This window comes from Prionailurus bengalensis, chromosome D4, assembly GCF_016509475.1.
Source record: "Prionailurus bengalensis isolate Pbe53 chromosome D4, Fcat_Pben_1.1_paternal_pri, whole genome shotgun sequence".
Taxonomy (NCBI): domain Eukaryota; kingdom Metazoa; phylum Chordata; class Mammalia; order Carnivora; family Felidae; genus Prionailurus; species Prionailurus bengalensis.
In genome coordinates this window covers 84515695-84538282 of record NC_057359.1, presented here as the reverse complement: position 1 = coordinate 84538282, position 22588 = coordinate 84515695, and the positions used below count along the sequence as shown (strand labels likewise).

At 42.7% G+C, this 22588-nt stretch overlaps 1 protein-coding gene across 13 annotated transcripts in view; it reads left to right on the top strand.

The window, feature by feature from the left end:
* The window catches only part of MAPKAP1 (MAPK associated protein 1), a 246546-nt gene that overhangs the window by 165427 nt on the left and 58531 nt on the right, over nucleotides 1–22588 (top strand). For 6 of the 13 annotated variants that reach the window (XM_043565341.1, XM_043565346.1, XM_043565340.1 and 3 more), the window contains one exon: nucleotides 16505–16612. The exons of 3 other annotated variants lie outside the window; for them this stretch is intronic. In XM_043565341.1, coding sequence (XP_043421276.1) covers nucleotides 16505–16612 — 108 coding nt within the window. Of the gene's footprint in view, nucleotides 1–4130; nucleotides 4290–16504; nucleotides 16613–22588 lie in introns of all 13 variants that reach the window. 4 more of the 13 variants (XM_043565339.1, XM_043565338.1, XM_043565337.1 and 1 more) reach the window with 1 other exon arrangement.

The window sequence follows — 22588 nt, the reverse complement described above, 5'->3', positions numbered from 1 at the left end:
TTATGAGTGTGACTGCTTTGAGTCATGATTCAACAGAGACCCTAGCCGCGAAGGGACCCAGCTCAGATTTAGTCCACATTACGTATGGCCCAGAATGTGTGCATCTGTCTGCCCAGCTGCTCATTTGAGCTTTTCCAGGGGTCTGAGGCCCCTTGTCAGAGCAGCAAAGCATCAGTGAGAACATAGGTATGCACATGTAAGAGTGACCTGGCATTCCTCTGGAGCACTCTGCATCTGGGGCTGGATATGCAGAAGGGTTAAAAGCTGGAGAAACTTTTGTCATAAATTTCCTCTTCAGCAGGACTTCCCAGGGAACATCTGACATTAGGAGAGAGGAAATGCTGATTGGCCTCGGAGTCAGCTGAAGGAGACAGGAGCTGCAGTGGAAGCTGCTGGATTTACTGTTATTAGCAAGGCAAATGGAAAGCCAGCAGGGCAGCCCAGCTCCCAGATAATAGATGTAACAAGAAGGAAAGCTCCCAGGAAGGAAGATGGCTGGCAGCCACGACTCCTCTACCTCCTCTGCTGCCATTTCTTTCCATTGCTTTTACCTTTTTGTTTTGTGTGTTTAGCACAAGGAGAAGCATACTTTAGCATCTTAGGTGATAAGTCATAGCTGGTTTAAAGTAAAACAGGATCTATAATTCAGCTTCTTACTGGCTTGATAGATTCATAGTTGAACATGGTGAAATGTGTAAAATTGTGTTGATACAGTATTAAGAAGTTGCCATTTATTGAGCACTTACCATGTGCCAGACTAAGTGCTTTACATGTGTTATTATCTCATTTAACCCATATAACAACTTCATGCTTTAGAAATGATCATCATCCCCAACTTAGAGATAAAGAAACAATGCTTAGAGCACTTAGGTAATTTCCCAAGGTCTTAAAGCTTAGTGGAGCTGGGATTTGAACCGTGCCATTAAGGTCCTACCAGTCCAGTGGAAAGTAAGCAAGAGCCCAAATGGCTATTATGGGGCCAGACAGGGTACTGGCAATAAGAAAAGTGCTTACTGAGTCCTGAAATGCAGTGCTAACTGGGACAGTGGTGGTTAGAAGGAAGATGGGCAGGCAGAGGGGAGCCGAGTTAGCAGGAGGAGATGACATCTGAAGGGCCTGATCCCCCAAAGCAGGGAGCAGGGCAGATGGGCAGTTGATCCCTGAGGACCACTAGGAATGAGGGGGAACGGCAGGTCGTGGCAGCAAGGACCAGGGAAACAGATGATGCTCGGCATCACAAAGAGCCGTGTCCTGTGCAGGGTCAGGTCACAAAGGCAACAGGTGAGCAAAACTCCTATTGTCAAGATTACCTCTGGAAAAAAAAATCCCTTTAAAAATGCCTGTGAGAGGGCAGCACACTGTAGGTTTTCTCATTAACTCCAACGCAGCGAGCTTTTGTTTTTCTAGCATGAGAACCAATGAAAACTAAAAATACATATCTTTAAATGCTAAAATCAAACTTGGCACAGAAAGATGCTCACACTATAAGAGGAGCTACGCAACAGACACCGGCATCCACCCAATTAATTCAGTAAGTCATTCATCAGACGTTTACCAAGCCCTGTAGTTGCAGCGATGACTAAGGCTCCCAGCTCCCATTCACCTTCTTGGGTTTATTGAATCACCAGGAAGGCATGGTAAGTGGGATTCTCCAAACTATTTAAATTGTTCTCTTGGTCATTCCTCACTCTCTCTTTTTCCTCGTTTTTTACCAAACAAGTACAGGTGAATTCAGATAAATTAAATGTGTGACTTCTATACAAAGAGATCCAGGCAGTAGGCGACATCAAGAACAGGCCCAGTTTCCTGAGAGGCACACTGAGGACCTAGCAGGGTACTAGACCCAGGGCAGGGTTCTGGGCAGGACTGGGCTGGGGACAAGGGCAGTTACCTGAATGAGACGTTAAGGTCAAGATCAGATTTCAAGAAAGGAAATCTTGTTTGGGTTGGCCTCAAAGTGCAGAAATCCTCTTGCCTTAGAGCTGAGCCTGCAGCGAGAGGAATGTTAGGTGATGCGGTTTTCCCTATTGTGGGAAAAGAAAGCGGGCCATTCTGGGAGTCTTGTCAGGGCCTGATGTTGTTATAGGAGTCAGTCAGAGAAAAGCATATGCAAAGAGTTGTGGAGGCCAGATAAGACTTAGGGAATGACCATAAAAGGGATGTGGTTTGACAGACTGCTAGCAGGCGGTGTGGATGAAGGGAGCCATGATACTATGCACTGAACAGGAAGGAGACCGGTTCTGCTGGCTCATAGAGGACATAGATGGGCAAGAAATTAGGATGAATAGAAGGTCTGGAGAGTAGGGTAAGGAAGTTGTGAAAGGATTTTAAGCGTAAAAGTGATAGCCTTAAGAGTTGGACTCCAGAGATCCCCCTCTGACAATTGGAGGAAGAATGGATAGCTGGAGGCCAGGAGATGAGTTGGGAAACCATTACTGAGGGCTGGACGATAAGCAGTGCAGAGGAGATGTGTTAAGTGGGTAGAGTGTGTGGAACTTGGGAGTTGACTTCACGTCAACAAGGAGGAAGGCTGTGTAAGAAGTATTCCAGACTTGCGAGTGCCTCCTCATTCACGACTCTGAATCCTTAGAGGCCAGAATCAACCTCCATGATCTCTGCATCTGTAGTGCATAGCCCGGGACTTGGCACACGGTAGGTTCAGTAAATGTTTGATGAACAACTGAGATAATCCATTGGAGACTTGTGGTGTCATCATTGGAAACCCAGTTACAAGGAAAAAGAGCTGGTTTGAGTAGAGAAGGCTCATGAGTTTGTAGTTGATTATCCTGTACAATTAGAATCAAATAGGTGCTTGGAGTTCTCTTCATTCCTGCAAAGACAGGCCTGAGTCACTTATTGTCAGCAGTACTTCCTTGGAGAGTTGGTGGATGTCCCTAAGAGGCCCTGCAGCCTTTTGTCCCGCCCAGGGTTAGAACCCCTTCCACCAGGGTCACTGGCCCCCAGCTGTTTATAAAATGCTGTCATTCCTGGTACCTGGAATCTGTTTAGTAGCCTGTCTAGTATATACAACTATTATCTCCATTTTCAGGGGAGGAGACTGAGGTTCAGAGAGGACGTGGTTTACCCAAGCCAGTCTCTGCCATAAGCAGATTTGAATAGAAGTCTTCAGATTCCACTGGATCGTAACAAAGTCTGATGATTGAAAACAGTTGGCCCTAAGCCCTCTCTCCATTGACTTAGGCTGGAGTCACCACTTTTATATAGCTCAGAAAAGGCTACAGACAAAGTCTCCTTCTGGTTGTTTCTGTTGTTTTTGTCCTTAGGTGTTTGTGACTAAATTCACTAATTTTGCTGGCTGTCAAGGCTGTGTTAAGGAAAATGGGTTTGAACTGCTGTGGTTTTTGAGTACTGGACTGGATGTCAGAAACCTTTGCCATCACGGGAAATTCTGTCACTCTGGATTTACTATCTGCTCCCCACAGCTGAATTCCTCAGCAGTGTGATTTAGCACCCTGGCTCCCCATCAACCAGTTTTGGCATTTATTTGAATGCATTACCCCACTGGTTTCCATAAACTATTTTACAATTGTTTAAAATAAATGACTGTTTATTTCCACAAAAACCATCTGTATTTCTTTACAGAGTAGCAGATAACTGTACGTAAAATTTGGTAATGTCACAGTGACTCAAGTTAAGAGAAACAGATTAGATTGAAAAATTGGATGCTAAGGGACAGTGTTAAAGGTTTCCATCCTCTCTAACAAGTGATATCTGGATTTAAAGGAAGGGAAAAAATGTTTCTCTTTTAAAAGTAATATCAGGCCCCCTTTCTCCAAAGGGAAGTGCATTCATGCCAGCTGGATAGGAACAGGATAGGGACTGTGAGCATTCCTCTGCCCCTTCAGCACTCTCTCTGCCTGGGGTGGTGTGGAAGAGGCTCCTGTCCAGTGGTTTCCAGCCTTCTCCAAGTTTTGGCTTGTCCATGCCTTACCTCTTCTTGTTCTGACGTTGAGTGGATTCCCAGGCCTGTGTGTTGTAGTTCAGAGATCACTGGCAGGAAGCTCAGTGGGGCAGGTTGCTGTGGGGAGAGAAGAGAGGCCTGGCTGAGGGAACTGAGCTGATGGGGAGGCAGGATTGGCCCCTGACAGTGGTGGTCTTCCATTCTCCAGCCAGTGCCCAAAACAGCACCGATCTACACCAGCCCCGCCCATCCCCAGGAAACCCAACCAACCCCAACCCAGAGATGGAGCTGTCTTGTGATTATCGAAGCAGTGGGGACACATGGAGTCAGTTGGAGGTGGACCTCCCAGTCTGCTTTGGAGGAGGAGGTAGGTAGTCAAGGTGGTAGCCAAGTAAGCTGTGTTCCCACTTAGTCACCGAAATATACACTGAAATACACCTTTTGCTGTGACTGTCCCAGGAATGCAGAGATACTGAAATGTGCACTCCAACCTCAGTTTGCATACAGTTAGCACAAGAGCCAGGTCCAGCCAGAGATCTGTTTAGCTGGGTCGCACAGAGCAGTCCAGAGGCAGTGGCACTTAGGCAGTTTGGACTTGTTGCGTAGGAGGGAGCGAGCACCAGAGACATGAAGAAACAGGAAGATGACTTCAGACAGAGGGACTATGATGAGCAGAGCACAGGGGGTTGAAACTGCATGGTTTGGGGGATATTTCTGGATTATTGTGTCATTAGGTGGGAGTTGAGAGGCAATCAGATCTGCCATCAGTGTGGCAGACCTTTAGAGGTTCCAGCCTCTGCTGAAGAATCATACCCCACTCCCCGCTCAGTGAAGTCTGGAAAGCAGAAGCAGAAACCCAGACTTGTGATCTGTGGAGTCCTTGGAACAACTCTAAGAGGGAGATACTGTTATTATTCCTCTTTTACAGGTGGGAAAGCAAGGCATAGACAGTTGAAGTAACTTGCCCAGGGTCACATAGCTAGTAAGTGGTGGGACTGGGAATTCGAACCCAAGCAGTCTGGCTGATAAGGTCAGCGGGCGCTGCAGGGCACTCCCTAGAACACACACACACTCAAACTACTGAGTTTAGGGCAGGGATCAAATCCACACCTTCTTCCTGTCCTTCCAAGGTGCAGAGATAGACCCCAATCACACCGTCTCTTGTCTCAAAGCCTGAGTGGAGGCATCAGGACAATCCCAGAAGGAGGCTGAATAGGCCAGACGGAGACAGTAGGGAGTCGCCCGTTGCTTTCCACAGCCCATCTAGAATCCAGGAGGCAGACAGGGCAGGCATAGTTGTCTAGCCTGTGGTGATAAGAGAAGCACATGGGCATTCTGACCCTTGGTCTGCAGTCATGGCCTCTTTTTGTGAATAACCTGGCCTCAGGTATTCCAGTGATTTTCACCTTTCCTGCCCAGCTCCTTCGGGCAGCTCTAGATAGCTCTGTGGTCCCCCCTGTGGCCTGACTCTGGACCATGGGAACCCGTGAAAACGCTCTGTGCCATTTTAGTTCCTGACCCCCCAGCTGCTTACATGTCTCTCCAGTAGCCCCTGAGCCCCCATAATCTGTGAGGAGCCAGAGATGATGAGAGGAGGCTCCAGAGGCCAGAGTCCATAGCGATCCTAGCTGGAATCACCTCTAAAATTATTTAACCTCATTTTTTTAATTGGATTTTTAATGACAGAAGTGATACCAATGCATGTCAAAAATCCAAACAAGATAGAAATCCATAAAGTACAAAAGCAAAAGCCTTTGTCTTTGCTACCACCCCATCCTACACACAAAGGTGATTCTGGTTAACTGAGTAACTGTGAGAACAATCTGGCTGATATCTTTCCAGATTGTGTGTGGGTGTGTATTTTCAACAACAACGCTTCACACACACATATAAATGCACTTACATAATAGCTAGAGTTTTATTTTATTAATATGGTGCATACTCTGTACATTATCTTTTTTAATTTAATAATGTATCATGGAAATCTTCCCGTGTCTTATTAACTTAGTTTATTTTTTTCCTCAGGTACATAACATCCCAGTGTACAGATATACTGTAATTTATTTAATCATTTCCTGCTGGAGAATATTTAGGCTGTGTGCAATTTTTGATTTTACAACAGTGCTGCAGTGAACATCTTTGAACATATATCATTGTGTACTTGGAGTAATGCTCCTCAGGATAGATTCCTTTGTTGGGTCAAGAGTCAAGGTTGTTCAATTTTAAACGCCACCTTGTTGAAGTCATTCTATTGAACAAAGATTATTGAGCACCACCAGAGAGCCTGTTGCTGTGCTGGAGCTCTTGGGAATAGAGTTGGTTTTATTAAAAAGCCCCTTCACCCTCATCTTCAAAGATTTGCAGGAGTGGGGGGGGGGGGGTAAACAATGACAAATAGGCAGAAATGCTTCTAATCCAGCATGCTCCATACACCCGGAGAAGCAAAGCCCCAAGGAAGTTGCAATGAAAGAGCCCTCGATTCTGACAGGGATTCGGGCAGGGCTGCAGAGAGGAGGGGAGATGCCAAAAGGTGTGCCTCCCTACTCCTCCCGGGAGCCCATCTGTGAGGCTGGGTGTTCAAGAAGAAATTTGTTCTAAAGAATTATGATGCTCCTGCATTTTCTCCTACACAAAGAAGGAAATCTCGGCTGTACGCCCTTTCCTTTCCTCCTCTTGGCACTTTCTGATTGATGATTGGAAATGATGGCAATACATAAACTATTTTTCTTTTTATTTTATGACCTGGTAATAGCAGTAACATATTTCCAGTAAATGTTTTCTATCGCAATAAAAAAGTTGTAACAAGACTAGAAATGGGTATAGTTAAACCCTAAAGAAATCATACTTTCAGAACCATGGATTGAGGCAGTAACTCTGTAAATCATTTAACTTAGAGAAAGGTCCCCTCCACCCCAAAAAACTCAGGGCAACAGCTGGTGTTCACTCTGAGTGCTCGTTGGATAGATGCCTGCTCTGCGGGCTGGGGGAGCCTCCAGTTTTGACCCCCAGAAGACCCAACTACTCTCTGTCTTCCCACCTAGTTTCCCACCCAACAGCTTTACTCCTTTCTGAACCAATAAATCATCTCAACCTTACAGTTCTTTTTTTCAACCCCCAAATCAAGAAGATTCTAGTACGCTCTATGTGGAATACAGTGTGGTAGTGTGGTTAAGAGCACGGGCTCTGGAATCACACAGCTGGATTCTTGTCCTGGACACGCTGTGGGCACATGACTTAACCACTCCACATTTTTTTTCTCCTCTGTAAAAGGAGGGTGATAATGGGGCCTCCCTCATAGAGTTTTATGATTCAGAGTGCTAATGCATGTAAAGTGCTTTGTGAAGGGCCAGGAGTCCTCAGTGTCGCTTACTGTTGTATTTAAAAAAAAGGGTAAATTGCTGATTTTATTAAATTTGCAAAGCAGTACAACCACCAACATTTATTGAGTGCTTATTACGTCGTAGGCACTGTGTTACACAATCTTTGCAGTTACCCCACAAAGGTTTAGATCAGCTCATGTGCCCAGTGTCACATGGCTTGTAAAAAAGCCAATATTTTAATCAAGGTCTTTCTGACTCCAAAACCATTGTCTAACCGCCACATGTCCACCTGCTAGGATTAGATACTCAGCAGGAGCAGAGATGGTAAAACTGGTTAAAACTCCTCAAAAGTAGTTCTGTCTTACACAGTCATGGCCTCCTTTGGCTAACGAAGATTCTGGAGCAGATAGTGTTGAGAAACTATGCTCTAAGAACTCCACAGTCAGGCAGAAGAAAAAAAAAAAGGCATTTCCTTTCCTAATTGCAGGCAGAGCAGCCTGCTTCTCAGCTGGTCCTTGTTTAGGGCCTGTGACTCTTCAGAGAATGAAGGTCTGCTTTTTCTGGTTGTCCGGTGTCCTTAACATGCTCTAAAAATTAGGCCTTTCCAGCCTTTGTCTTTAATTTCTGATTCTAGCTGACACCTTCATTAATGGTGCAGTACAAGCTTTCTGTCAACTTGAAGACTACTGTGTAAAAGTGGTTTTGCTGTCCTATCAATAATGGTCATAATTTCCCCAATACTCTCATCAGCAGTGAATTGAGTCTTGCAGCAAAGAAATGGAAACCCCAGTGCAGTGGTTTTAAAGTGATTTGTCTTGTAGACGGCGTCTTATTTCAGTAAAATCAGGTCAGTGCGGCACTGCTGGGTCAGATGTAAGTCTGATACAAATTACTTGGAGGAAATTGATCATTTGAACGTTAGGTTATTTTTAACTACTGTAGCTTTTTAATATCTCTTTTTTTCCCTTTATTTACATCTGTTTTAATAAACTTTAACCATCATCATCAGGCATATTAAATGTCTTCTCAATTTCAGCCAAGCCTGTGAGGATAGGAAAGAGTACCCTCTACCCACCCCGCAGGAGTGACCTTCCCTGCACAGTTTAGGGGTTTGCCACAGTTGTGGCCTTGTTTAAACACTTAAGCCCACTCCTCCTCATCCGCCGGCTGGCCCCCTTACTGGGGTTTGTTTATTGCACAGACTGGCCCCTTGACCAGTCTGTTCTTCATTGCTATTGAAAGTTAATGGGGGCAAAATTGCATTCCCAAACATTTGAACCTGAAGTGGCCAGGGCCGAACTTAGTTGATCTCTGGTGATCGGTTCAATTTAGTTACGATTTTTTGCCATTAGGCTGGGGCTGAATGATGGTGATTTGGTTGAGGCCAAATGTCTGAAGAAAATTGGCTCTCTGATAAGAGTGCTGTTATCAGAGGGGGCTCCCTTCTCATTTACATTTAGATGAGTATTGATTATTTATTTACTCAGAGAAGTGAGATTCGTTTCCAATCTTATCTTTCTCGTCTCTGCTTGTCAGCAGAAAGAGAGATAGAGCTCCTGACATCAGGCCAAGATAACAGCACTTTGTAGTAAAGATAAAAGTTGGAATGGGCCTTTTTCTAGTCTTGACTGAAAGGATAAGTTTTAAAAATTAGAACTGATGGGTCATGCTTTCAAAACCTTTCCTGAAGGTTTTGCAGTTTAACTAGGCAGGAGAATTGGTTTATTGGAACAGCCTTGGTCTTTTTTCTTTTGTAATAGGAATTGTATTTAATTTGATTATATTCGGCTGTTTCACTGAGAGCAAATTGTGTATTGGCTCAGAAGAGGCTAAAGTGTGACCTTATTGTCATGTCAGCTTGTTCCTTTTTTATTATTTAAATTCCAAATTATCCAATCTGAGCCTCAGAGGGGGTATAAGCTACAGTGGCTATCACTTGAATATAATTCAGTGCTTACATTAAGATCAAGCAGAAAATGATTATAGTCTCCCCTAGAGGAAGAGTTGTAAGTGATGGCACTGACACTAAATGCAGATATTTTAGAATAGCTGATGTTGGGTCTGGGCTCTGATATTGACAGCGTCAGCTTGTCAGGGGTGGCTTTGGCTCAGTGAGGAACTCGGGATTCAGCCAGCCCCTGCCGTAGAGCAGGCAAGGCTTGGCACAGTTTGCCTCGAATGGACCTCCCTGCCACCAGTCTCCTCCAGCCCATTACCCACAGTGTCACCGGAAGAATCTTACCACAGTGTAAAGCTGATTATGTCACTTCCCTGCTCTGGTAGCATCTGTTGCTTATAACAGAGAATCCAAATCTTGACCGACAGTCTGGGCCAAGCCTGCCAACCCACTTCCCCTCGCACCCCAACACGAGCCTAGGCCTTGTCCACACTGAATTTCCCTCGGTCCGTGTGGGCTCTTCAGTCCCTCCTTGCTTTTGGACATGGTATTCCCTCTGTAGAAATGCGCTGTTTCCCCTGGGTCATCTGGCTCTGAGTCCTCCTTCAAGACTCTGCTCAGATGTTTCCGTCTTGGGGAAGTGGAAGTTCGGTGCTTCCCTCTTCTCTGTTTCCACAGCACCTTACCGGTGCCTGCCTGAAGGGGAGCACTGATTGGGCTCTTTGGATAATAGCTGCTCCTGGGTCTTGCCACCTCCCCCAGCCTGCCTGAAGGCAGGAATCACTAATTATTCATGTCTGTGGCTGGGACATTGTTGATGCTTAGAACATGTTTGTTCTATGGACATGCGGTTGGCATCGTAACTTCGCCTCTCCTTTGATACCTGTGCTGCCATGCTCAGCTCTGTGACCTTTGCTCATCATTTTTAGACTGTTTTTGTAGAACCTAAGCCTACGGAACCTTAGGAATCCTGGCTGCCAAACAAGTCTCTCACCTTGTAGCTTAAAAGCAAACCTGTTTAAACAGGTTTAAACAGGTTTAAACAGGTTTAAACAGGTTAAACAGGGGAGATACCCTCTCCCACCCTACACCCCTGCCTGGGACACACATGAGAAAGGATATGACATCTGCTTTGATGCAGCATTCCCCGCCACCATGTATCGTCCCTTAATAGGGCTGTTAGCCTGTTGGGACTCTTGGCCTAGGGGGTATACTTGCACCTCCCACAGCCACCTCTGTTCCAGCCTGTGCTAGCAGGAACAGCCGCCAGCACTGAGCACTGTGCTAGGAGTCAAGGATCGTCTCTTCTAATCCTCACAGCAGCCTTCTGAGGAAGTTCTGTTATCCTCGTTTTACAGATGAGAAAATACACAGAGATCGAGTAACTTCCCCAGAATGCATATCGGGTTGTGTTACTCCCTGAGAGGGTGCAAGCACCTGGAGTTTCCTGCTCAGAATCCAGCGTTTCCTCTTACTGGCTCATCCTTCATCTTTTTCTGGCTACAAGAAGCTCTTTCAGATTAAAGCAGCTCTTGAAGCTGGTGAATGAAAAATAATTGACATGAAGGCACATCCGCGGAAGTATTCCACCTTCGACTTCCTCACTTTTCTCCAGACAGGTTTCTTCAGACCCTCAAACTTGTTCTGATGCTCGGCAATAATAACGATAGGTTCATTCATTTATTTATGACTTCAATCCAAAGAGCATTTGGAACATATACACCCTTACAATAGGATAAAGATACATGTATTGAACAACTACGTGAAAGGAAAAGGAAAATAAAGATCCAGAGGGTTCATTGTCCTGGAAACGCGTGCCCGGTCAGCACAGTTGGGTCACATGTTTAATGCTGAGCTTCCTAACGGGCAAAGGAGAAAGGGACGCTATCAGTTAGTTACAGGATTTATGTTAAACTGTCTAAAGATACAAAAGAGCAAGCCAGTTGCCCTAAGAAAGTGCAGCTTTTACCGAGAGGTCTGAAGGAAGTTTCTCCCCTTATTTCTTTAGAAATAAGATGCAGAATGGTTGAGGCTATGGTCTCTCTCTTGGGGCTTCTACACTTGCCTCCCGTTGAATTTCAACTCTCAGCTGGCTCTCAGCTGTTGAGGAATTGTGTGCTAAAACCTTTTGTGTTTCAGCCAAGGATCGAAGGGATAGAGGAAGCTGGACTGACCATGTATGTATCCACCGTCCAACAGATACTACAGATTTTCTTTGAAACTTATGTGCTGAGATGTTTGCCTCAGGTTTACAAAATCCCATAAAAATCCTGCCTGGGTATTATAACTTGGAACCCTCCCAAAGTGCCCAGAGCAGTATTTTGTTCCTAGACTGTCCAGTGACATGGTGTTACGGCAATAAATACATCATTGGAATGCCCAAGCAGGCTTCCTTGTCGCTGCATAGTAACTGCTTTGCGGAATCTTCCTTTTGTGTCCACATCGACTGTGAAGTAGAAGGCATGTGGCTTCATGCGCAGCTGTGACATTTTAAAGCCTCTTTCCAAAGGTGGATGTTGCCTTGAGAGCTATGTCCTGTACCTTGTGAAAGAGACTTTTATATTTTATAAAATCATTTCCTTAGCAAAAATTTATTAATAGAAACTGACCTCACAGCTTGTCTTTTTTAAAATGGTTTTGGCTGCTGTTTTTTCTTTTCTCCCATGTCAGCTGCCTAAAAATTAAGCATTTGATAGAAACTGTAAGTTGATAGATCTAGTAGGTCTGGGTTGTCATAATCTTGATTATCATTACCAGACTTTTATTAAAAACTCGTTATGAGGGAGGCGATGTGGTTCGTACATGTTGCAGAGTGCAGCCCTGGCTACGAATCCTAATCCCACCACTTCCTCTGGGACCTTGAGCCAGTTATTTAGCCTTTGTAAGCCCCAGTTTCTTCCCCTATAAAATGGAATTCATATTCTTTACATCCTAGGGTGACAAATCAGGCGATCTCTATAAAAGGTCTGGTAGAGTACGTGGCACATAGTAGGCCCTGTTAATGTTATGATCTCTTAGTTTTGTTACAGTCCTGTGATGAGGATGTGGATGACAATTGACACTAGGTAGCACTATTCACGTATCCAACACTGCTCTGCTTTACAACTATTAACTCATTAAATCCTCAGATAGGCCCATGAGGTATTATTATCTTCCCCGTCTTACAGATGAATAAACTGAGCGAGGTTGAATTGCCCCAGAGTCATACAGCTAAGCTGCTCAGCCAGGACTAGACCAAGGCAATCTGGCCCCAAGCCCATACCCTTAGCCACCGGCTTAAGTTGCTTCTCATACACACCCTGCCTCTCATTACACATACGGCTTGAAGTTATCAGTCTGGCCTTTTCAGGGGAAAGTGTATATGACAGGCTTTCCATGTGAGGGGTCTTCTTCACTGTTCAGGCAAGAATTAGGAGAGAAGTTGATATTTGTAAGAGGCAATTTTCCATTTGGGTTTTGATCTCAAGTCTCATCTAGAGCTTAACCACCCTGCTTTCCCTAAAGTCAAGACCTATCAGTCTTTTGCTAAGTTCATAAATAGGTTTCCAAGTTGGTCTTTAGCTTTTATGGAAGAGTGGAGGGAGTACCCAGGGCAGAAGATGACGCTCAGAATTTCAGTTACTGACAAAACTGGGCGCACATAGGCATATTCTTAAGGAAAGATGGAAGGAGAGAGTCTTCCTGGATGGATGGAAAAATAAGGTGATCCTGTCTTCATAAGGACCCAGGATACAGCCATTGGACAGGATATTTAGTATGTATGGATTTCATTAAAATAAATTATTTCAGATCATTTTCAGTTTGAATTTATAGAAAACCACAAGTTAAGTGATTCAAACCCAAATGAAACAACAAATCTACAAAAATCTATAGTATGGTATAAACTATGGCCTCTTTATAATTGGCCAGTAATTTATAGTTCACTAGAGAAAGAAAGGTTCAAAACACACAGGCTTCAGAGCTTAAGACCCTTGGGTTTTATTTCCCCTGTCCTACTTCCTACCTTTGTGATCTTGGGCAAGTTACTTCACCCTGCCAACCTTCAGGGTCCCAGCCTTCAGGGTCCCAATCTGTCAAATGGGGATAATAGTATCTGCCTCTTAGAGTTGCTGTGAGCATACACTAAGGTAACATGTGGAGAGTGCTTGGCATATAATAGCCGTTCAGTAAGTGAGAGTCATCATCATATTAGGCTTCAGGGAGAAAGTCCTAAAGCTACTTTCACGAAAGAAACTGTTTTAATAGAAATATCTGCAAGACCTAAGAAACAAGAGAGTACATGTTGAATGATGGCAGTTATGACTTTGAGAGTGGTGCAGGGGCTCATGTTTGGGGACAAGGAACCTTTCCTAGTACCCCTGCCCTCCCCTCCCCCCGCAATTTCCCTCATCATGTTTCCCAGACAGCTGCAGAGACTGGAAGAAAAAGAGTGCAAAAGAGACCAGCCTGAAATAACCCTGATGCACCCAGGCCTTGGCTCCCAGCGATCGGGAAAGGGGTGGCTCGTTTACAGTCCAGCTGTCAGGCACACAGCTCCAGAAGCCCAACCCCCTGTACCCTGGGCTCAGAGTCAGACTACGCAAGCCTAGGTTACAGGGTTACTTAAGATGAAAATAGCGAGCTACACAAACAGACGAATGTCTGGTTTTGATTAAATTATCGCATGTGAAAGGCCCATTAGAGATGCCACAACGTGTGGTGATTATGGTATCCTCAGAAAAATGGTGTAGTAAGAGATCAGAAGACTTATAAGTATATATGGCATATTTTAAATGATAAAAGTAGCCTTTATTATAGGAAATGTAAAAAATACAGAAAAACACTAAGGAAAAATAAAAACACTTATTATCCCACTATCCAGTACAACCACTATTCACGTTTTTTAATGTTTATTTATTTTTGAGCATGAGCTGGGGGAGGGGCAGAGAGAGCGAGGGATACATCGAATCTGAAGTAGGCTCCAGGCATGAACCTTGAGATCATGACCTGAGCCAAATTCAGAAGCTTAACTGACTGAGCCACCCAGGCGCCCCAGCACTATTCACATTTTGGAAATAACTTTGCAGTCTTTTTTCCCCTCTGTGACTTTACATATATTTTTTCACAATTGCAATCATCCTGCATATATTGTGTTATAGTTTGCCATTTTCATAAAATAGCGTATTATAAACATGTTTTATAAAATTAAGTATTTTTGCAGCATCACTTTTAATATCTCTATGGCATTTCACAATATTTTGTTTAATCAGTCCCCTGTTGTTCTATCTAGAGTGTTCCCAAATTTCGGATGTCATAAAAAAATGAATTATTATAGCTAAACTGTATACCTGATTTCACTGTAAATCCATAGAGGTGGATGTCAGTGTCTTGCCCATTGTGTTGCTGGGAGGTACTGGGGGTGGGGCCGCCCAAGATTGTTTGACAGGCCAGCGTCTTAGAAAGTAGCTGTCTAGGGGCGCCTGGGTGGCTCAGTCGGTTGGGCGGCCGACTTCGGCTCAGGTCATGATCTCGCGGTCCGTGAGTTCGAGCCCCGCATCGGGCTCTGTGCTGACAGCTCAGAGCCTGGAGCCTGTTTCGGATTCTATGTCTCCCTCTCTCTGACCCTCCCCCATTCGTGCTCTGTCTCTCTCTCTATCTCAAAGATAAATAAATGTTAAAAAATTAAAAAAAAAAAAAAAGTAGCTGTCTAGGTTCAGCAGTGACTCCGTTCCTAGTGGGCTGAAAGGCCCACAGCTATGAAAGGTAGGTGTTAGGGAGGGGAAAGGAGAGGGTGGATGGGAATCTTCTCACCAACTAAGTTTTCTGAAAGTTCAGCTGGGTATGATTTTTCTGTGATTACTTCCACCAGTGACATCAGGAATCAACAGCAAACATGCCTGGTAATTGACAGATATCAGTGGCAAGTGACAGGTATTGAATACTAGGAATTACCTGTGTTTTCATACCTTTATTTGCTAAATCTTTTTGAAATGAAAATATAACTGGTGTATAATGTTGACCTGAATGTAGCATATTAGAGTTTATAGGAATCATGTAGGCTTCTGAGCATGTATTTGCATAAACAGTTGTATAAGTATTTTGAGCATTGTTTACTTAGTAAAAGTTTAAGAGCTATCTGTAGTGTAAAAAAGACTGAACGTGTGTAATAACTCTGAGAATTGCTGATGAAATACCAATTAGAGGAAAGAGGGACTGTCCCGTGAAACTGCAGTGCTCTCAGTGAACATAGAACATAGGTGAGGAGAATGACACGGAGGAGGTGAGCGAAATGCCTTCGATTGCTGAGGGAGAAGTACTGGGTGTGAATAACAGCAAGCTGACAACAGCTGAAGAACATATCTAAAAATATGTGTTCTGCCCGGGAGCCCCAGAAGGCCTCTGATGCTTTCCTCAGATCTCTTACAGCCCTCCTCTGTCTGACCAAACATGCCTTTCAGAGTCAAAATAAGAAGACAGTTTCTTACACCTCTAATCTTTTCAATAACCATTAACAACAGGAGTAGTCTTTTGAATCTGATCATTGGACCCGTTAGGTGTTATCTGAGAAGAACAAGATTGTCATTTGGCTTGACAAAGAAATACATGAATAAAGGTATAAAATGCCCAGTGTTTTATTAAGATCTGCCAGAACCCCCTGTGTGACACAGGATGGCTAGTATTCCTGGTTTTCAGTATTATTGAACCTGTGTCTTTGTGTTTTCATGAATGTTTCAACAAAAACATGAATCAGCAGCCACTGTCTATCACTGTAACCCTGAAAGCAGAGAATTTTTTTAACCTCCCCTGCTTTTTAAATTTTTTTGAATTTTGGGGCTGTCATCATATTAGAATTCTACACATACTTTATCCCTGCTTATAATTGATTATGCATTATTGTATAGTGATTATTAATAAGTACTTCTGTAGGAGTGCTTCCTATGAGGCAGGTGCATTACTAAGTATTTTTCCTGAATCATCTGTAATCATCACAGTAATCTTTAAGGTATAAGCATTTCCCCCATCACATATTAGGGAACAGAGGCTCCGAGAGGGTAGGTTACCTGCCTCCTACCTGAGAAACCAGGTAACCCTGTTGTGATTCCAGGTCAGTCTGACTCAAAAGCCATCTGCCTTTCTGGGGGAGCCGAGCAAAAACGGAGCTGATAATAGAACAAACAAGTGTGTGGAACCTTGTGGGGGGGGGGGGGGGGGGGACAAAACCCAAACTCTTCCTTCTTGGATAGCTAGAGCCCTCAGACAGACCAGCATTTTCCTAATGCTTAAATCAGCTTTTTGCCAGTATTTGGGTGTTTTGTTTTGTTTTTTTCAATATTAAATTCACTGTTTCAGACTTCCTCCCCTCCTCCTGCCCCTTTGATCTTCCAGGCCCTCAGTACCGCCTGGAGAAGCAGAGTGAGCCCAATGTCGCCGTGGACCTGGAAAGCACTTTGGAGAGCCAGAGCGCATGGGAGTTCTGCCTGGTCCGCGAGAACAGTACGTTGGCCTCCTCGCTCCATGCCCGCTTTGTCCGTTGCAAACATGCTTAGGAGTCCTGTGTTTGGGAACACTCAGTGGTCTGGCTTCCCTTGGCAGCTTTGAGATGACTTTTTTTTCCCAAGGCAGAGCTCAGCCTCCGTGCCAAAAGTGTGTCCCAAAATGAAATGATTGATTTTATGCATTTTGGTAAAAAGTCTGCATCCTGTTTAGCACTCTGTGATTAATATTTTTCTGTTGAACTGTATCTTCCTAAGTTAGGAGCAGCCCTGGAAGCAGCTTAGAAATAAATATGAGGCCTTTTGTGAGGAAAGACTATTTTGTACATAAAACAACTGGCCCCTGTCAGTATCACTGTTCAGAGTTCTAGTTTTAGAAAATTCTGTTTGCATATTTCTTAGTAGGAGGCAATGTAGTGTTTCCCAGAGCTATGCTGTACACCCTTTTAAAACTTCGGTTAATTTCTTTCATTTTTTTCTTTAGTTTCCAAGTTGTGAATCTTTGCCATTCCCTCCTCTATACTCGCGCTGCCTTACGGGGCAGGTGACATGAAAACTGAGATTATGGCAGCCAATTCTCTGCAGTTATTCCTGCTTTGGGGCATTTACAGAGGCTGTTTCTTCTGTGAGGAACGCACTTTCCCCCACTCCAGTTAACTGTTTCTCACCCTTTGTCTCTGTTCAAATGTCACATCTTCAGAAAGGCCACCTGTGATCTCCCTGTCCCCTGGCACCTAAACCTAATCCGTTCCTCATTTGGGTGCCCTGTTAGGTTCTGTCTCAGAGCATACTACTTTTTCTTCATTATATATATATATTTCTGTTTATAATTACATATTTTTCTCAATGATTGTTTGATTATCTCCCCCACTAGATTGTCAAGTCTGTGAGCACATCTTTGGCTCATACCAGGTTGTCTCTCATTAGTTCAGCAAATACTTGTTCATCATTCACTCTAGGCCGATACTGTGGAACTTAGTAAATAAAGAATGAATGAATCAATGAATGAATGAATGAATGTCAGTTTTTAGTCATGCCACTGGCCCTCTAAGCAAGACCAGCCTACTACTCATTGACCAGGGGCCCTGGCAGCCTCTGCTGGAGAGGCATGCACAAATTTCACCAGAATAGTGAAACACGATCTTGCCCTTAGCAGCAAATTCTCAAAGGCAGAAGGTTGGTATCCCCACAGACTGCCGCCGGTTGTAAGTATCTTATATAAATATGCAAAGAAATAAAAATTAATTGGATTCCCAAATGCTCCAAAAATTCAAATAAGTAGTAAAAAAAAAAAAAATGTTTATCCCTGTCAACAATCTAAGATAGAAACATTTTAAAGCAACAATGTAACTCTTTTCACCAATTAAATAAGCTAGGTGTTTCCGAAAGAGTCCTTATTGCTAGGGAGAAATAGGCATATTCACATACCTAAGTTAAGGTAAGTTAATGTAACTGAAAGTATCAAGAGACCTAAAGATGTTTTCCCCGGCGTGTCTTTTTTTTTTCTCCTTTTTAATTTTTTTTTTTTAACATTCATGTATTTTTGAGAGACAGGACACAAGCAGGGGAGGGGCAGAGAGAGAGGGAGACACAGAATCCAAAGCAGGCTCCAGGCTCTGAGCCGTCAGCACACAGAGCCTGACGCAGGGTCCGAACCCACAAACCATAAGATCATGACCTGAGCCAAAGTCGGATGCCCAACCAACTGAGCCACCCAGGTACCCCCTCCCTGGCATTTCTGCTTTTGGGAATCTATCTTAAGGAGAAAAAATCTAAAATGCAAAAAATATTTATGTGTATGATAGTTGTTAGATATTTATGATGTCTAACACTAGAAGAGTAGTCAAATAAGGTGTATCTCTATATTGGAAAATTGTGCAGGCATCACCTTTTGGTAAAGGCAGACTAAGTAGCTTGGACAAATTCCCCCACTGAAGGTAACTTAAAAAGCTGATTTTTTTAGGGGCGCCTGGGTGGCGCAGTCGGTTAAGCATCCGACTTCAGCCAGGTCACGATCTCGCGGTCCAGGAGTTCGAGCCCCGCGTCAGGCTCTGGGCTGACGGCTCAGAGCCTGGAGCCTGTTTCCGATTCTGTGTCTCCCTCTCTCTCTGCCCCTCCCCCGTTCATGCTCTGTCTCTCTCTGTCCCAAAAATAAATAAACGTTGAAAAAAAAATTTTTTTTTTAAAAAGCTGATTTTTTTAAAAAGCTGATTAAGGGGCACCTGGGTGGCGCAGTCGGTTAAGCGTCTGACTTCAGCCAGGTCACGATCTCACGGTCCGTGAGTTCGAGCCCCGCGTCGGGCTCTCGGCTGATGGCTCAGAGCCTGGAGCCTGCTTCCGATTCTGTGTCTCCCTCTCTCTCTGCCCCTCCCCCGTTCATGCTCTGTCTCTCTCTGTCCCAAAAATAAATAAATAAACGTTGAAAAAAAAAAAGAAAGCTGATTAAAATACATAAATATTTCCTCACCCTAAAGTCATCAGAAAGCATGAGAAATAAAATAATTAATGGTCTATATCTGGAAGAAGATTGAACCAAAAGAAGGGAGATCAATACCTAGGAACAATTTTGTCCTGACATCATCTGAATTTGAGGACTACAATATTTAAAGGAAATTTTACCACCTTCAAATTCATATATTACAAAAGAAGAAAGTCCAAGAAGTAATAAGCTAAGCATTCAGCTCAAGAAGTTAGAAAAGAAACCAAATAAAGAAACATAAAGAAAATAAAAAGAAAGAAGCAATAAAGAGCATAAATTAATGAAATAGAATATTTAGGGACATCAAACTCAAAGTTCTTAGAAAACACTAATAAATTACTAAACCTCTATAAAATGGATCAAACACAAGAAATAACAGAAACAAATAGTAATAAAAATGAAAAGGAGGTTTATTATCTGTTTAATAACTACAGATCCTGCAGTTATTAACAGATAATATGAAATTAGTTTGAAAACCTCCATACCAAAAATTGTGAAAATGTATATGAAATGACAAATCCCTAAAAAGAAAAAGGAAAAAAAAAAAAAAAAAAGACAGCTTACCAACATTGACAGAAGAAGAAATAGAAAACTGGAATATTCCCATAACTATTTTGAAAATTGAGTTCACGATTAAAAATCTGTCCACAAAGAAGACTCACATCTGGGTGATTTTGCTAGCTAGTTCTGCCAGATACTTCAGGAAGAAATAACTCCCGTCTTACATCAACTATTCCAAAGAAAAGAAAAAGAAGTGACACTCTCTGATTCAGTTTAAGAAACTGTCTCAGTCTTGTTACCAAACCCTGATAAGACCATACAACACAGAAAATTTAAATAGATGCAAATATCCTAAACAATATTAAACTGAATTCAGTATTAAGGGGATAATATAGCATTCCCACATTGGGTTTATTCAAAGAATTCAAGGTTAGTTTAACATTAGAAAAACCCAGTCAGGATAATTTGTCACAATAGCAGATTAAAAGAACAATCATCGGGGCACCTGGGTGGTTCAGTTGGTTGAGCATCTGACTTTTTAGCTCAGGTCATGACCTCATGGTTCATGGGACTGAGCCCCACATCAGGCTCTGTGCTGACAGCTCAGAGCCTGGAGCCTGCTTCGGGTTCTGTGTCTCCTTTTTGCCCCTCCCCCACTCATGCTCTGTCTCTCTCTCTCTCTCTCTCTCTCTCTCTCTCTCTCTCAAAAATAAACATTTAAATTTTTTTTTAAAAAAGGAACAGTCATTTCAGAATATGTGGAATATTCAACCATTGTAAGTTGTGTTTACCAAGAGTTTTCATAACAGGAGAAATAACTTTGATGTAATATTAAGGAGGAAAAATGTCAAGGATACAAAACAAGCTATATGGACTAATATCAACTACGTTAAAAAGAATAGAAGGAAAGTGTCAAAATATTAATAGTGGTCTCTGGTTGGCAAGATTCTGTGTAATTCATTTTTGTTCCTCTTTATACTTACACTTTCTGGAGTTTCCATAATGAGCATCCATGACTTTCTAAGAAGAAAATGCAAACAAACAATAAGGTCAAGTTGATATAGATAAAGATTATGTAATGAGAGTAGCTCTTAGTTTAATAGTCCTTGTGACATTTGAAATCTCAAACCATGTACAGTGCCACACCATGGCTCACCAAAGGGGGAATTAGAATAGCACACCCCTTTGTAACTTGCTTAACTAATTTTTTTTAACCTTATGTAAGTGGGTAATCCTTCCCCCCTGTCATTTTCTTTCATCTTTAAAGAATCTAGTCTAAAACAAACTGGGGAAACTGATTCACAGGAGTTCTGTAGTGGATTCTGTTTCAGAATATTGACTCCTTGTTAAATGATTAAGAGGAAATATCATTTGTTAGCATCTTGGTAAATTTTTTGGATATGCAGTACTTACTCACGTAAAAAAAAATTCCTCAGGTAACAAAGTGTCTCTAGTGAAAACTTCGCCTCTCTTCTCTCCCCTAGTTCTCCTTCCAGAGACCATAGTCGTTTCCAGTTTCTTTGGTGTCTTTCCAGGCATTGTCTGTATATACGCAAGCATGTTCTGATTACGGATGTGACTATACCCCCTACGTACATATATATGCTGACGTATGCAATGTACACGTACATTTGTTCTTCCCCTTTTTAGAAACAAATGATAGCAAACTTACCATTAATGTTCTCATCTTTCTCTTTTCATTTTAACAATACATTGTAGAGCTTTTTCATGTTAATCCACGTGCTGTTCCACATACAAATTCACCTCTTTCTGTTTTTTCTCTTTTTTTAAAATCTTCTTTTCACCTCTTTTTTTTAACTGCGCCACAGTATTTCAAAGTGTACATAATTTCAAATCTGCTTTGTTTTGCTTTGCTTTGTTTTGCTTTGTTTTGAAGATGAGGCCTATCGCTCATCCTAGGAAAGAGACACTGAGGATTGTTAGATAAAGCTTTGAAATCTGGGCTCTTATTCTCACTCCACTTCTAAGCATGAGCACAGTCTTAAATAACTTGTGTGATATCTGTGAGCCTCAGCATCTTAAAGGGTTTGCAAGAAATTCCAATTGTCTCGCTCTGAGTCAAAATCACTGTGTTCACGAAAGAAGCCCTCACCAGCATTTACAAAGGGCACAAGGCAGTCAGTGGTTTGAAAAAGTGGAATATTATAACTACTCTTCATAAAATGAAGTAAATAAAAACAATTTACTCCTTTTCTAGAGAAGGGTTGTTTTTTTTTTTTAATCTTTTTTAATTTATTTAATTTATTTTTATTTTAAGTAGCTCCAGTGTGGAGCCCAATGCAGAACTTGAACTCAAAACCCTGAGATCAAGACCTGAGATGAGATCAAGAGTCAGACACTCAACTGACTGAGCCACCCAAGTGCTCCAATCTTTGCTTTATTTTAAATAGAAATTCCAATGAGGAAAGACATATTGTTCTTCCAGTATTAAGAATAGCTTAAAATAGCTGTGTATTAAAAATTTGGGTTGAGACGTAAATATTTCAAAAATGGATTTTTTGCTTCTGTTGGTATGTTTGATCAGGACAAGCTTGCTGTCCATAAAGCCTTTTTTTTTTTTACATTTATTTGTTTATTTTGAGAGACCATGCGTGAGTGGGGGACAGGCAGAGAGAGGGGAAGAAAGAGAGTATCAAGCAGGCTCCACCTTGTCAGTGTTGAGCCCAATGCAGGGCTCAATCCCATAAACCATGAGCTCATGACCTGAGCCGAAATCAAGAATCAGATGCTTAACTGACTAAGCCACCCAGGCACCCCCGTAAAGCCATTATAGAAGTGAGCTAAATTGTGAACATCTATTATGCATTGTTTAAGGGACTATGCTGTTGAGCCAGACTAAGTAAAGGCAGTTTACACTCTGGCCCTGCCACTTACTGGCTGTGTGACCTTGAACAATTTACCTAACCTTTATTGAGTAGTTTATCTGCCCTCATAAGGTTGATAGAATTCAGTGAGTTTCAATAATCATAAAGTTCT